Source organism: Polistes fuscatus, unplaced genomic scaffold, assembly GCF_010416935.1.
Source record: "Polistes fuscatus isolate 324 unplaced genomic scaffold, CU_Pfus_HIC Scaffold1, whole genome shotgun sequence".
Lineage (NCBI taxonomy): Eukaryota > Metazoa > Arthropoda > Insecta > Hymenoptera > Vespidae > Polistes > Polistes fuscatus.
This window is the reverse complement of record NW_025112997.1, coordinates 10,229,929-10,246,978: the sequence shown is the minus strand read 5'-3', so window position 1 is coordinate 10,246,978 and position 17,050 is coordinate 10,229,929. Positions and strand designations below refer to the sequence as shown.

The 17,050-nt window shown below is 28.5% G+C and overlaps 1 protein-coding gene across 3 annotated transcripts; it reads left to right on the top strand.

The window, feature by feature from the left end:
- The first annotated feature begins 940 nt into the window (after positions 1-940).
- Positions 941-15,755, top strand: LOC122521714 (regulator of G-protein signaling loco). 3 transcript variants are annotated; one of them, XM_043642499.1, is made up of 15 exons: positions 941-1,242; positions 1,341-2,059; positions 2,137-2,739; positions 2,828-3,490; positions 8,548-8,658; positions 8,795-9,019; positions 9,177-9,397; positions 10,088-10,280; positions 10,613-10,822; positions 12,748-13,021; positions 13,900-14,048; positions 14,145-14,228; positions 14,330-14,474; positions 14,556-14,647; positions 15,229-15,349. In XM_043642499.1, the coding sequence occupies exons 2-15, from the start codon at positions 1,424-1,426 to the stop codon at positions 15,232-15,234; spliced, it is 3,612 nt and encodes a 1,203-aa protein (XP_043498434.1). In that variant the 5' UTR covers positions 941-1,242; positions 1,341-1,423; the 3' UTR covers positions 15,235-15,349. The 3 variants fall into 3 exon arrangements, with proteins under 3 accessions (XP_043498434.1, XP_043498432.1, XP_043498431.1); XM_043642496.1 differs by having other exon boundaries at positions 947-1,242; positions 15,248-15,755; XM_043642497.1 differs by lacking the exon at positions 10,613-10,822 and having other exon boundaries at positions 944-1,242; positions 15,248-15,755.
- The last annotated feature ends 1,295 nt before the right edge of the window (positions 15,756-17,050 follow it).

The following is a 17,050-nucleotide window of genomic DNA, read 5'->3' as shown; positions in this document are numbered from 1 at the left end:
AAATAATACTGTCTTATTAAGTCTTTTTCACATTATTTAGATAAATATATCACAATTATTATTTATAAGATCAACTAATTTAATGAAGAACTTTAGAAAATAATAAAGTTTAATTCTATAGATCAGCGGTTCTCAAACTTCTACGAATCTTGAATAAAAATTTTTGAATTAAATAAGAAAGTTTTTGTCCCGTAGATCAAATCTTATAAGGGACCAACAAAATAAAGACATTATTTTAAAATACATAACATTAAATTATTAGAATAATAACGTTAATGAGATCCTCAACGAGATATAATATGTTTTCACGTATAATTTACTCTTATTTGTGGGGAATAAGTTTGTTGGAAATAATTGGCATGCTTTAAAAAACTGTCTTGAAAGTAGATTTTTAAGCAACTGTAATATTACATTATTTTAAAACTCTATTGAACTTCAGTGTTAATAATAGCATATGACCTTTATATATATCTATTTACAAGTATAAAATATGCAAAATATAAAAATAATTTATAATAAATATATTAACGATTTAAAATCGGATTAGATTTTATACATCTTCGGTTTGTATCGGTACGAAATATATTTCTAATTTTGTTTAATTAATATGTGTGTCTGCTTAAATACGAATTTACTAAACAGAGAATTCAATTAGAAATATAGATAACATCTTTATTTTATAACTTAAAAGTATCGAAAGATTTTTCAAGAAACGTATTACTTAATTTAAATATTATTTTTATATTACTATGTGAATATAATCTAGTGAAATTAGTTTGGTAAGTTGGTACGCTTGAATTAGACTTCATCATTCTCTGTTGAGTGGTGAATTGTCCAATTACTCTAAATCTTGAATGAAATGTATAACTATTTTTATAATATATTATCGTGATAATGGATAAATATGTAGGAATAATTTTATGTTTATTTTTTGTATAAATAATTATAATATTTGTATGAAAATTTTTTAAATATGTTTTATATCACATAAATTGTATGAACGTAGGAATGTAAATATGGAAGACATGGAGTTCCAAAACACTCCATGTTACCCTCAACCGCAAGACTTCTATGACTTTTATCAAATTTGTATGTGAGATTGGATAGACAAAAATTTATATGAGGTTATTTTAAATTAGTTTTATAATTTTGTTGTTAAAATCGTCGTTAGTTTTGTGGAAAATAATTAAAGAAAGCAGACTTTTATCCACATGCTCGTTAGTATTTATCACTTGGAATAAAGTAAGCAAATCAAGCTGTCAAGTTAATTTTACTAATTAATATTGATATTGATATCGTTTCAATAATCCAATGAAAATTATTTATTTTACTTTATAAAGGAAAATGTTGATACTTCGAGAGATACAATTGAGAAATAATGAAAATATTTGAGCATATAATCTTTTGATATACAAATACAACTATGCACCACAACAGAAGGAAAAAGAAGAGAGTAAATTATGGTGTTAGAGCTGTGGAAGTGGTTCGTGGCACTAAAGGATATGGTTTTACTATTTCTGGACAACAACCATGTATATTAAGTTGCATTGTACAAGGAAGTCCTGCCGAACATGCTGGACTACGAGCAGGAGATTATTTGGTCGCTGTTAATGGTCACAATGTTAGTAAAGTACCTCATGATGATGTAGTACAGCTGATAGGACAGTCCCAAGGTGTCCTTAGATTACAAATAGCTGAAAATTATTATTCTGATTCATCGGATGAGGAAGGTTTTGCTACTGTTAGATCCAAACCTAAATATGCGCATAAACCACGTGCTAATAATACAAATGCAATACAGTTACAATGTAGAGTCGCTAAAGTTGTTAGAGATTTACAAAGTGGTGCCATGTTCGATACAGCTGGAAGAGCAATACAGCAAAGTAAAATACATTGCAATCATCTTCATCATCGTTGGAACATGAGTAATCCTCTTCCTCCACCACCTCCACCTACATCGCATAAACGAGATTCGGAAAAAATTGTACATAGAACTGTAGTCGGTTATTTGGGTACTATAGATATTCCTAATCAGTTGCATCCATCTTCTATGATGCAGGTATGTATTACATATAGATGATATTCAGTAAGTTTTTCTTTTTTAGTTGTTTAATATTATTTTTTTTAATATTTTAGGTTTTACGGAAATGCATAAAAAGATTAAAAGCAGAAAAAAGAAATCCAACAACTGTACTTTTAACGATACACGTGGCAAACATCAAACTTACCAATTCAGAAAATCTTGTTATCGCTGAATATCCATCATATAGGATAATATTCTGTAATTCATTTTCTGAAGAAGATAAACAGTACTTTGGAATATTAACAAAATCGGTCAAAGACAAGGATGATATAGTATCCAATTCGTGTCATGTGTTCACTATATATTATAAGTTAATAGATCATGCAATACACTCAAGTACTTGTAATGTATTTGGGTTTACATGTACGAAAACTTCAGAACTAAACATGTGCCAAGAATTTCCTGATAGCTGCAATAGTTTAATCGGAGCCATACAAACCTTGTATATATCTGATTCTACAAATGGTGATGCTAATCCATACAACGAAGCACGAAGACGTCAAGATGCTGCTTCACCTCAACCTAGCAATGTTAGCACATCGACTGCCCATTCGAGCAATAGTGATTCTGGTATAGGTTTCAAAGATGATTATCGTTCTCGTTCAGAGAGAAATGCTGATTTTTCTCATTCCAGACAGCGCTCCATATTGCAGAGAGTATAGTATTTACTAAACGTATTAATCATTAATTAGAAATATATATGCTATATATCATACAAACTTGAAATGTTGTTTATGTTTGTAGGGTCTTATAATGCCTTCAAGCAGAGGAGGAATATTTAATGAGACTGCAGGTTCCAGACTCACAGTTCGTGCAATATCTGATTCAAGATGGGAAAATATAATAAGATCAGGTACTTCCAAGGAGAATGCAGTATCATCGTCGTATGAAACAGCGACAGGGATTAGCAACAATAAAGTATCCATGAACTTTGGCAATTCACATGATGGAATTCCGTGTAGTGCGCCAACAGGAGTGGTGGGAAATCGTACGATCGTTTCAGAAGGGAAAAATTCATGGAGGAGTGGGGATGCCACCACCTGTCCGGAACCATCTGCTCCTGTGGTCATGCAGGGGTTCGGTAGTTCGTCCGTTGGTTCTCTTTCATCTGCCTGTACTACTGCAATGCTTCACGGTACGGACGAAGTTATCGAAACGGTGGAAAATTTGTCGAGTCAATCGCAAATATTAACGCGAATATCGAACACCGGTTGTGATAAATTGAGTCCTAAAGTGTATTGCGGTATGTCGAAATCGTTGGTGCATAGCTTGGAAGATTTGAATCCTAGCTCGGAACATTCACCCTCGTTTTTACATACTTATGGTAATAAAAACGATAAACCACGTCCATGGGGAAGTTTACAAGAAATAAGAACAACTCGTATCTGCAACTCGGATAATTGTTTGGTAAGAAGTTTATTCTTTATTCTTATTTTCACTTTATCATACATTTTATCATTTGCTTTATACCTGTTATCAACATTGATGGTTTATTATGCCTTACTTATTTTTTTATTAACTTTATAAAAATAATTTTTAAAAAATGTTTCACGTCTGAAACGATTAATAGTACGTGCAATTAATCTTTCCTAATCTGCATTCACATAAATAACGGGACAAACCGTAATTATTAAGTAGTATGTACAATGACCTATATTCTTTATCATTTTGATTAATCACCCATTATACGTGGAAATAATCAAACTCGTAGAAAGATGTTTAGGTAAAACGCGCGTATGTCTTTTTCATGATTTCCGTTCCCTCCTCCTTCTCTAGTTTATTCGTTATTGAAGTCTGCGTCATCACATTTCCTGCTTGCAGTTTCCGTTGCTTCGTAGGGCAGATCTGTAGCTGCTCTAGGTATACAGATGAAACCCGACCTATCATCGTCTATACAATAGATACGCTTTCTATATACGAGTGTTCATCTATAACAATAATTCTTGCTAGACTACATGTCAAAATGACATCATTCTCAAAATTTACGAACAATTATTCTTAATCAATTGAAATCTCAATTATTATTCTAGTCGTGCCAAAAACGTGTTGCCTGCTATACAAGTTATACGTGACTCATCCGAAAATATATAGGGTGTCCCATTAAATTCCTACATACTTATTTCAAATACATATATCAAATGTAGAATCGATTTGAATAAGGACACCCTGTATGCAATGCACGTACACAGACTTCGTGGGTATGCTGTATTATTTGTACGCACGTGTAAGAAATACGGTGAGTCACACATACATATGCACACAATAAGTGCGCGCGCATAAATGACAACCATAGGCATATTACATATATAGGAATACACGCACATATACATACAGTTCAGAGACTCACACGCATATACATACAGATTCAGACTCATACATTTAATATTTATACATCATCATACATAGATTCAAATATACAACTACAAACGTATACGCGCGGCGTATACTACTATACGTAGACACGCGGCGCAGGTTCGCACGCGCAGTGATTAGAGTGGCCTGAGTTGGATACGAAGTTGCGGCTTTTACATGAGTTCTCTTCTGGTCAGTGTTGCGCTTGGTAGTGCGCGCTGTTGCGCGCGTCCGTTCGTTCAGACGGACGGAACTGCGCGCATCGCGTTTTCCTTTTCTTAGGGTTGTCCCTGCTGACTGAGTTTCATTTGAGTTACGTTTAATCATTTCCTTATCATCAAGATTATTTTACACGTAGTAGTAGCTCATTATTTAAATCCAAGTTAACGTCACCGTCAGTGTCAATCTTTTTGTATTAATCATCGTGTTTAAAATATTAATCAACGTTTAGTATATCATTCCTGTATCATACATAGAATCGTTTCGTACGTATCGTGCGTCGCTTGCCACGGCTGGGCGGAGCCCTCAGTAGTGATCTACTGTTGTTGAACGGCCTTTACCGTGTGATTCTTTCTGTTTCTTTTCTTCCTCCTCCTCCCTTTTCTTTTTCTATCTTTGTTTTCTTTTTTTTTCTTTTATTCTATTTTTTTTATTTCTTCACCCCTTTCAAACGGGTTTTTATTTTGCCACTCGGCGAGTTATTTTTTTTAATTGTGGATTACGAAACACGTGTAAAAGACGGATTATTACATGGGATTGCGCGCCATTCCGAGGCTGGAGCTTCGTTGGACAGGACATGGATTCGTTGGGGAAATCGGTATGAGAATTTAACAAGGGAAATAAGAGCATATTAACGATCTAATCATCGATGATTGTTAGCCCATTTTAACAAGTAGTTTCTTTTTAGTGTTTTTTTTTTAGATTGAAGAGATTTATTGGTTAGATAGTTGAGTAATCATTCATAAATTAACAAACGAATTGAATTGCTCGCTCTTATTAATTTGAATCTTCTATATGGGTGGGATAACATTTGATAAAATGTGTCTATGTTAAGTAACACGATTGAACACGCGGGAAATATATTTTTATTGTAAGGGTGGTGGTGTGGGGGGGGATTTATATAAAGTCTTATTATTTATTTGTTTAGTTGATTAAAAATTTTTTTTTGACCTACTTTGAACGAATGAATGAAGCATCGTCATTAGGAATCTACTATATATATATATATATATGTACATCACATACATACATGTATACGTGATTTCATTCGCATTTCTGTGACATGGATTCCCCGAATGGCATCAAGTTCGTGGAATTGGAATTACTTTTCGCTGATAAAAACAATTTATTCTCTTCTTTTCTTTTCTTACGTCAAGAAAGGCGTTTATAATTTAGTTAGTTTGATTTTAATTTAATTTATCGACGGTAATTGTCTACCAATTTTTATTGTAATTAACTTTACATTGATGAGTACATTGTTCTTTTTGTCTTTTTTCGATTGAAATTAATTCATATTATATCAAACGAAGTGAATTTAAATTGCTATAGATTTTTTGGCATAAATTGTGAAATTGTAAACCTACCAAATTGAGGGCTTTTGCTAATATTCTATTAATCGAAGATAAATAAATTTATTACTAGTAAATAATATTTATAATTTCTGTATCACTTAAACAATGAACTTTAAAGTCTCTCAAATTAACTTTTTTGATAAATATATTGATAATTAAAGATATATATTAGGTTGGACAATTTTCTAATAACAAGTAAATAACATGGTAAAAACCGAACGGAGTTATCGATCAATCTTAATAAATATAAATGTTCATTAATATTTCTTTATTTGTTATAATTTATTTCTTATTAATTAGTATTTATGAATATTTATATTAAAAAATAATACGGAATTATTGACCAATTTAACAAATATAAATACATGTAAACTAATTCCTCTTTGTCTCTTATAATTTATTTTATTATTTCCACGCATTAGAGTAAAATATAAATTGCTATAAAATAATATATATATATATATGATAAGTACATTGTTTTCTTTTAATTATATATTATATTAATTATATATTATATTAATTATTATATATGTATATTATATATTTATATAATTATATTATTTTATTTATTATATATATACATTATACATTATATTTTACTTATATAAATATATATAATTATATAGTAAAACTTAAACCATGAAATTTACAATGAATCAAATTGATGAATTTTTTATTACAGTTTCAATTAAGGATTTATCAATATATTTTTTACATTCCCTGTGTTAATTTAGATTTATTTTATAAGACTTTATATATATATATATATAAATATAAGAATGACTTTCTCTCTCTCTCTCTCTCTCTCTCTCTCTTGTATTTTATTTTATTACTTGTACGCGTTGTTGCATTTATTAGAGACACACGGTCTGTAAGTAAGGTTGTAACAACTCTCGAGCGCGTCCCATTAAAATACATGGGAAACTAGCAGGACTTGAATTGAATATCGCGTGGGACTTGTGTGTATATTCTCACGTTGTTCACCATGGAAAAGGCATCATGCAACAGGTGTTTCGTGACGAGCCAACGCAGATTCTTATCGAATTGGTCTTGTTAGTGTTGCATATAGTCCTCACAAGCTTTTCTTTTCTTTTTTTTTTTTAAGTTTTTTTAAGTAATGATTTGCACCTTTCTTGCAAATTTCAAATCAAACTGATTTATAGATAGATCTTATTTTTATTATTGTATAGAATTCACAAGTATTTTTCTTTTATTTTCTTTTTTTTGTTAGTTATGGTACAATGAATTTGCACTTTTCTTACAAATTTCAAGTGGAACTGATTCGTGAATTAATTTTATTGTTAGCATTGTATAAAGTTCACAGTTTTTTCTCTTTTAAACTTTCGATTCAATTAATTTGTACTTTTCCTGCATATTTTTCGAATCAAACTGATTCACAAATTAATCTTATTTTTAGTATTTCATAAAATCCACAGTAATTTGTTTTCTTCTGTTTTTCGTTTTTTTTTTAGTTACGGTGCAATGAATTGGCACTTTTTTTTTGCAAATTTCATATCAAACTGATGTATAAATTGATCTTATTTGTAGTGTTGTATAAAATCCACAGTATTTTCTCGTTTTTATTTTTTTTTTAAGATTCTATGCAATGAATTTGCATTTTTATTGCAAATTACAAATTAAATTGATTTAAAAATTTATTTTATTGGCTTTATATAAAGTTTACAGTCTTTTTTTTTTCTTTTTCATTTTTTACTTACGACGCAACGAATTTAAGCTTTTCTTGCAAATTCCGAGGGAAATTGATTTCACAAAAGAATTTAATTCAATGAATTTTTTTGTCGGTAGAAAATTGTTTCTTTCTAATTTTGAGCTCTAAAGAATATTGTTTAATATTCTTTTTGTTTTTATTGTACGACCATAAAACTATACACAGTATCGTATAGTTAAGTTCTTTAAAACTCTCGTCTATTTAAACAGGAACTGTTAATTTGACTATTAATACGCAACCCTCCCGTTCTTTCAACATCGTTCACAATGCATAACGGAGCACGCCAACTTCGTTCTCTTATGCTGCTTTTACGGTCATTTGTTACGGATAAAACGTAACACATTTTTTTATTTTGTTGTTGTTCCTTTTTCCCTTCTTTTTTGATTATATTTTTATATCGTCGTAATTTAAAATGATTGCTTCCTTTGTAAAATTATGGCATGGTAGTACAGAATCGTGTGACCAAATTTGATTTTTATCCTTGTAACGGGTTGACTGAAAAATTCCTGCTGCTAAATATTTTCAATATTTCATATATTTTCTTAAACAAATCGGCTTGAATTTTCGTACAACCTATAATGTACAATCGTATGCTTGCTTGGAAATTGTTGTTAATTTAAAAAAAAAATATATTAAATAATATAAATATTCATTGGTACACGAACTTTTCAGGTAACACAATAATTTAAAATAAATTATTTTTTTATAATTATATTGCGGAAGTACAGAATAATGTGCCCAAATGTTCATGCTTTATTTTATTATAATTTTAAATAATTCCTTTTATTTCTTTTTTCTTTTTACAATTACAGCACGGAAGTACAGAATCATGTGACAAAGTTAACGATTGTAAGAGTGTACATACTTGGGCTAATGGATTTGAAAAATTGTTGGGAGATCCAAAGGGTTTGCAGACGTTTGCAGTAAGAATAAATTTCTTTTTTTTCTTTTTTTGTGAAAGTACTTAAGTGCATAAAATAAACGTTGTATTTTATTAATTTTCAATTAAAACAATGGCTCGCAAAATAATTTTGATAGTTTGTATTTACTTTTTTAAAGGAATTTTTGAAAAAGGAATTTAGTCATGAGAATATTTATTTTTGGGCTGCTTGTGAAAGATATAAGGATACGGAAGACTCAATTAGTCGTTGTAGATTAGCTTGGCAGATTTACCAACGTCATTTGTCAAATACTGCTGCAGAACCAGTTAATGTTGACAGCCATGCTTCTGGACAAATTACGCAAGAACTTCTTAATGAGGCCCCTGCGGATCTTTTTTTACAAGTATGTAATAAACCAAATTTTTGTGTATATCTCTTATTCTTTTTTTTTGATCAATTTTCAAATCATATAAACTCGTAAAAGTTATAGTTACAAAACAAAACACTTTGTAGGATTTTTATTATTTAATTTTCATTTTGTTGGTATTTTTTTGTCATAGGCACAAAAGCAGGTGTTTAATTTAATGAAGTTCGATAGTTACCCTAGATTTCTAAGGTCTGAACTTTATCGTCATTGTTTAGAAACAGGAAATAGTGCTATCAATATAGAAGATTATGATTTAAATCTTATTAGTTCACCTAGCGTAAAACTTAAGAAGAGCCATTCGGATGCGGAAGACCGTTGCCGGAAATCTATTCTTCCTTGGCATAGAAAAAATAGGTAATTATTATTTTACCTCTAAACCAGCGTTTCTCAACTTTTTTTTTTACTGTACGAATCAACACATTTATTTATTATACATTTCTATTTCTTTTTAAATATTATTTTATAAAATAAATACATATCAGTATATTTGAATATTTTGTTCAGTATAAATAACAATTTATCAGTATTTTAAGTAGATAATTAACATTTATAATATGTGTGTTGCGTCAAGGTCGTGTCGGGGTTATATGTTGATACGAGATAATCACTGATATTTTATTATAAATATTAATCACTTATTTAATATACTAACAGTTTTGTTATTAATAATGATATTAATTAATTACTGATTACTTATTTACAGTAAAATATTAACCAAAAATATTTAAAAATACTAATCCAATAAATAACAGTCTTCGTAATGGCCTAAGTGTTTAAAATATAAAATTTTTAATAAACTGATAAAGTGAAGTCACTGAATATTATTGTTACTGTTATTCCAATATTCTCACAAACTCGCAAGAATATTCAACAATAATTTTCCGGAGAATTTCTTACAAATTAATAACTTTTTTTTGCTATAGTGTAAAGTAGTATCATTGTGTATCTTATTAAAAATTTAATCCATAAAAGTTAGAAACGCTGCTCTAAATTATAAGCAATTTGGATAATATAGATTTATATTATACAATTTTACATTTACAGGTCAAAATCGAAAGATCGCGGTGAAACAGAGTATAATAAAGCCCCCAACCGAAGTGAAACTATATACAAGAGTTTTACTACCATTAAGAGAGAAGCAGAAGGTAATAACAATGAGGATAGCGTATCTATATCTAGTAGCAGGTCCTCTTTAGCGTCATGGGATTTGGCATTGAGGCAATCATTTAACAAACATGTAAGTATTATACAACATATATTCTCAAAAAAAAAAAAAGGAAATTTATATTATTCAGATTCTATAATACTGATATTGTGTGGGGGAAAATATTTATTTTTTTATTACAAACACCTCAACACAAATCTTTATTATTCTTTACATATGAAACAAAAATTATATGCAGTTATTTAAATGTGTGTTAGTTTATAGTATTTCAAGTTGATTAATTTAATTTACTATATTTAATCTAATAATATCGTATATTGAGTATGGCTTTAATATCAGAGAAGTAGATATTAAATTATTATTTATTATTCTCATGTATGTGAGCTAGTTTGTATAACTTGTAGTCAGTATCGTCCTGCGAAGGACAGTTGAATGAAAAGAAAGAAGCTCGCAGCAAATGTACCGGGTTGTGTCGAGTAATATTGTCTGACGGGTCAACTACAGTAGTGCAGACTAGCCAAACTGAGAGCATTAAAGATGTGGTTACTCGCCTCCTTGATAAAAGAGCTCTTCGATATACTAACTATGATGTTGTTATGATAGCTTCACAAGAGGTTTGTGTCTCTTTTTTTTTACATAATGCAACTTAAAAAGCGGTGAAATGACTAACACAAATCAACAAATACATTATATTTGTATGCATTCAGGCTGATATCGCTAAGCACATTTATATTGAGATTGTTAGAAAATAGATAAGGACTATGGGATATGTTGGTATTTTGCACGTACTGTATTATTCTCTTTCTTGGTTCTATCAGCGAATTTTATATTGCACATATATTGTCATGAAAGTGAGGGGGGCGATCTAGAAATGCTTAAATATTCTCTGACTATGTACAATTAATATCAATATGATAAGCATAATTTTGGAAAAAGGCTTCAATGGAGTTTATATTAAGAATACAGTAGAATGTTGATTATCTAAATGAATTGGGAAACAAATCCATTTCGTATAATCAGTCTGAGAGAATCAAATTCCTAATAATGTCATAAATTGATTAAAAATTAAATAATTTTATAATCTGAATGGTTTATAAGTGAACGAATACATATCTAATAAAAAGAAAAGTGCAATATCTAAAGTGTATTTAGATATTACCAAGTTGATATAATGAAAGATATTCTTTCTAATATGAACATTTGTATTATATCTATTTCGTTTTGATGTTTTGCTCATTTCAAAGCAATATTCAATGCATTTACAGCTTCGCTATGTGTTCGAATAGTGCTATATTTTCTCGTATCTTCATTTATACTGACATTTGTAAACAAATTACTTGAAGAACACGAGTTTCAAAGAACACGGATACCTTCCCCCGAATTACACGGTTTCAAACTACACGATTTTCGAGTAATTCTTTTGAAAAAGAATAAAATACATGTATTATTTGATATAAAATTATTTCCAAATATGTTATTTGTTTTTTTTTTTTTTGATAAAATAGAGTTACGATTAAAGAAAAAAAAAAATTGTTCAGATTAAATAATAAATATTTTATATAGTATCTCAGATAGATACAACATCTTTATTTTAATAATAAAAATTTAAGATAAAACGTTTTTTCAAAACTAATTAATAAATTAATTTGAATTATGTAATACAAGATTTCTTAGAAGTGTTTACCAATATGATTTCAAAAAATATAAATTTTTAGTTTTATATTTAACGAAAAAAAAAAATTTTAGACGTAACGTTTTTTTTTATTTTCACGCTTGAAACGGAATCCTGTTTTTTGTAGTCTCGAACAACATGTTTTCAAAGAACACGGAACCAATTAATCGTGTTCTTTTGGGGCTACCTGTAATATCATCATCCCTCATAATTTAAAGACTTGGATTATTTTTATCTATATTCATCCATTCTTAAATAGAATGATGTCTAATTTATGTTCTAATTTCAACACCAATCTTTTTCTCTTAATAGTCATTGTATATATTAAATCTATATATATGAACACACTAAATTCAGACAAGATATTGTCTATGTTTAGCCAAAAATCACTAAATAACATTTATATTAATTTGAGTTATTGCTCGTGAAACAAATTTTTAATAGGAGCAATAAGGTTTGAGAAAAGTATGCTTTCAGTTAAACCTTTCACACGTTACTATTGATGCTTTTTATGGAGTAATGGTTAGTGAATTGAAAAAAGTAATTTTTTCTTAAAAAAAGATAATAATGTAGTTAGTGATTTTTGGCTAAATATAGACGATATTAAATTCAGGCATTTGAAACAGCTAGGATATGTGCCCCATAACATACACATTGTTAAATACGTTTCATTCTATATTCGGATAAACGGTCATTCAAATTATCGTTATACAGATAATCAATACTCTACTGTATAATTTTAAATATACCGGTGGTTTAAATATTGCTAATGCTTATAATTTAATGTATATGAAAAATCATATATGTGTACTGTGTTAAATTTATTATATGATCCTTATTATAATTAATAATTTCATTTATTTTCAGCCAATGGATATAAAATATCCTTCTTCAGTATTAGCAGGACAAGAGGTAGAAGTTGTACAGACAAAAGTTTTAAAAGTTGATTTACCTTCGCGTAGAGTAATTACTGTGATTGCACATAAGGGAAGAACCCTTAAAGAAGTACTAAGGCCTCTTTTGAATAAATATGGTTTCAATTTGGATTTAATTAATATTTGGAGTGAAGGTCATCGTGTTTGTATGGACATATTAGCTATTAATGCACCCACAAGACTTACGTTGACTATAAATAATGAAGGTGAAGTATATACATAAATAAAAACATACAAATATATATACAAATATGTATACATATATATATACACCTAATTCTGTTTTTACACGATAGATACGTTCCCGAAGAACACGTGTAAAAAAAATTCGTGTAAAAAAAATATATTGCATCTATGGAAAAAAGTAGAAGATTAGTTCCAGTCCTAAGAAATCAGCAAAAATAATATAATAAACCATGAGTTTTCATGTTAGGATCTTAAACGTTTCATTCCATAAAGATTGCATATGTATCATACAAAGTAAATTATCATTTGAAAAGGAAAAAAAACATGTTACTAATTCATGAACATAAAAATTATGCAAGATAATATGAGTTGCGCATAAAAAGATTTGATTCATTGTCAAATTCCAATCTGCGTTTTTTCGCAAACGGATGAATATATACGTCATGTTTAAAGGCACAATGAATATACTCATGGACTACTACAAGTGTGCAAAATTTGAAAATAATCTGAGATGTGTCTCACTGACCGACTCTTTTTAACATGAAACATTTTGGTTATATTTGGCCTGACCAACTTACAACGTCTCTGAAGTGATATTGTAGGCTAAGGGGTTAATAAATCAAAGGTTTTAAAACTATAACTTTCCATTTATCGACTTTTATGCAAAATTAATTCCTCGTCTTTAATGTCGCAGTTATAAAAATAAAAGTAAAGCAAATTTTACTTCTTAGAATTTGGGTCGATCGTGTTAAATCAAAATAAGTCGTGTAAAAAGAGAATTAAATTTTTTTTCCTAATTTGTGTTAAATCAAAATCGTATAAAAGAAGTTCGTGTAAAAACAGAATTAGGTCTATATATATAAATTTTTTTCTAAGAATTTATTGATTATAATTTTAGATGCCCAAAGAGATCCAGCTTTGGTCAAATATTCCGATGAAATATCACGCGGACAACCAACCTTAGATGAAATAACAAATAAAGTATTCGAAGAATTGTTAGTAGGAAAAAGTGCAAGCAAATATCAATACAACGAAGGCTCGTGTAAAGTATGTCTTCTCAATAAATACAAAAATCTATTTAATGTAATACATATATACATATTTTATTAAAAATTATTATATGTTCTTTTTTTTATATCGTAGTCTGACGATCAACGTTCCGAAGGTTCTTCTATATTACCAAGTAAATTTTTTGTCCGTGATTCTACTATGCATGGAAAAAAGAAGGTATGGTTCAATAATTTTTTGTGTATAAAAATTCTATTTATTATGTGACATTAAAGTATTTATTATAAAATATTAAATGTTTATTTCAACACGTTTATAAGATGAAATCGAAGTATACCACAGGAAGCGAAAAAAATGGTACTACAGAGTCAGTTAGTGAAGAAACTTCTAGACCTCATCCTCCTCTTATCGCAAAATGGCGTAATGGTGTTAAATTGCAACTTCCTGGAAGGTTTGACGGTGATGGTAAGTTCTTAATCTTTGATGAAAATTTTAATTTATTATATTGAATGAATATATATATTTGAAAATTTTATTTTGTTATAGATTTGTATGAAGGATTAAAAAGGGCACAACGATCTAGGTTGGAAGATCAAAGAGGGACAGAAATAAATTTTGAACTGCCGGATTTCTTAAAGGTAAACAAAACATATGCTATATTTCAAAGCATTGCTATAATTGGGATAAGTTAAAAAAAATCTATTTACTCTCAAAATGATACAAAATTAATTGAACATAAAATGGATTTTGATAATCGCGCGTAATTTTTATTTTGCATAAAGTTATTAAATAATATAACAACTTTAATATCATACGATTATTTAAAATTATTGTAGGATTATTATTTTATCTTGTTTTTAGAATATTATATACTACTCATTGTTAAATAAGTCATTAGAAAACAGAAGACATGAAAAAGAAATACTAGAAGGAAAAATATTTAAAAAAAATGTTAATCTTTCAATTAAATTTAGACGATTTCGATCATCGAAGGTAGTTTTCTGCATAACTTATCCCAATTGATAAATAGATTTAAATCATCTAGCAATAGGAAAAAAAGGAATTATTAATTACAAAAGATCATATTAACAGTTTATAAGTATTAAACATCATATTAACTGCTAAAAAAAAACAAAAAAATATTCTATGAGAAATGTTGTCATGCTTACATTCACCGTAATCTTAAGTTCATTGTCATAATGCATTTCGACTCTTAAAGCTATGAAATTACTAATCAGAACAAGGAAAATGGGAAACCTTTGGATCGCAACAAGGTTCGAAGAGCACGAGTAACACCTACCAATTGCGAGGGAACCACAAAATTCTATGATACTGGAGAAGAAAACGAAGTATCCACAGGGCAAGAACGTTCTACTTATTTAACAAATGGTAGAATCGTTGAACGATTAACAACAGTGCCTGATACAATAGAATCTGTGAGTAAAGGTCTTGATTCGTCATTTACTTTGGATGGAACTATAGTTGACGGGGATCAGACTATTGTTGAGAATGGATTCCGTACGGATTCAAAATATCAAGAATCATCAGTCTCTATGGATAGTCAGGTATCACCTACTAAATTATCAAAACCACCACCTCTACCACCAAAACCTAAAAATCTTGTTATGAATGTAGTAAAGACTAGTTATATTATGACTTCAAAGACAATACAAAAATCTCCAAAGGAGAGTCCTATTAATAATCAATCGGAATCCTGTCAAAATAAAAATGTTATTATTTAACTAACATTTTATTCGTTATAATGACAATATCTCGATATTTAATATTTTAACAATATTCAATTCTCCTTTGAAATAATATATATATATATATATATATAAACTTTCTTACATTTTATATCTATATATGTTTATATAGATAAAAACAGTCGACAGATACTAGATTATTTTCATATATATATATATATATATCTATGAAAAATTGTGTTCGTCTAATTTCTATATTTATATAGAAATTCTAATGAAATTAACATAAAGAGGCCTTATAAATATTAATAAGTTAATGTGTCCGTGGATGAAATCGTTTTTTATTTCTATGATAAGAAATCGGTGAAAGTGTATGGAGAAAAAAATGAAAAAAAAAATAAAACTCAGGAAAAATTGGACGGTGCTAGACGCGCAAGTATGACCATTAAAAGATATTTTTTTTAATGACAACTCATAGTTCTAACTTTTCTTGACAGACAATAATAATTATTAAAATCATCTTTATTAATAAATCTTTATTTATTTTTTTCCTAAATGCAAATTTTAAATGCTCCAAAAAATTATTATTGTCGCCTTTGAAAATACTCCTTTTGTAATTTAGGCAAAATTTACAAATAAACAAAATTACTATATGTATATTATGATCATATTCAGAATTATGTAATTACATGCAGCTGTGTTAGCAATAGCTTCGTACGTGCCTTTTAAAATTAACGATACTTTTCATGTTAAGATCGAGAAAATATCACGACAATGTCGTAATCGTTATATTTATAAATTTATGATATATTGTTACATTCCTGGTTGTACAGGACACGTTAGGAATATTTTATTATATTTATAATCGACGCATGTGTTGTTACATCAACGATTTTTAAAAAGAGATTTGTGAAAAAGTGAAAGCGCACAAATTTTTTACACGAATAAATAAATTATCGAAATTTCGTTTTGAGATATTGTACTATTAATAATTTTTCTTGCCTTTGTAATATCAAATTACTAATATCTAGATAATATTAATTTTTTTCTATTATAAATTTCTTCTATTTAATCAATTTCTAATTTAATTAATTCGATTAAATTAATTATTTTTTTCTATACATTCATTTACAAAAGATTAACATCTGTATAATTCTAATTATGTAGATGTTATTAAGAGATTAGAAAAATATGTAGATGTTATTGAGATTAGAAAAATTCAGATATTTTTTTTCATTTTCAAATTCGCTTAATTTAATTCAAATTTATGCACTAGTAGTGATTTATTACTTGTCTTTCAGTGTTACAAGGAGTACAATATAACAGACCAATACG

Coding starts and splice junctions, on each gene's coding strand:
- LOC122521714 (XM_043642496.1), top strand. CDS start 1,424: ATGCACCACAACAGAAGGAAAAAGAAGAGAGTAAATTATGGTGTTAGA. Junction 9,398..10,087: donor CCTTGGCATAGAAAAAATAG/GTAATTATTATT, acceptor TTACATTTACAG/GTCAAAATCGAAAGATCGCG. Junction 14,648..15,247: donor AACTGCCGGATTTCTTAAAG/GTAAACAAAACA, acceptor ATTACTAATCAG/AACAAGGAAAATGGGAAACC.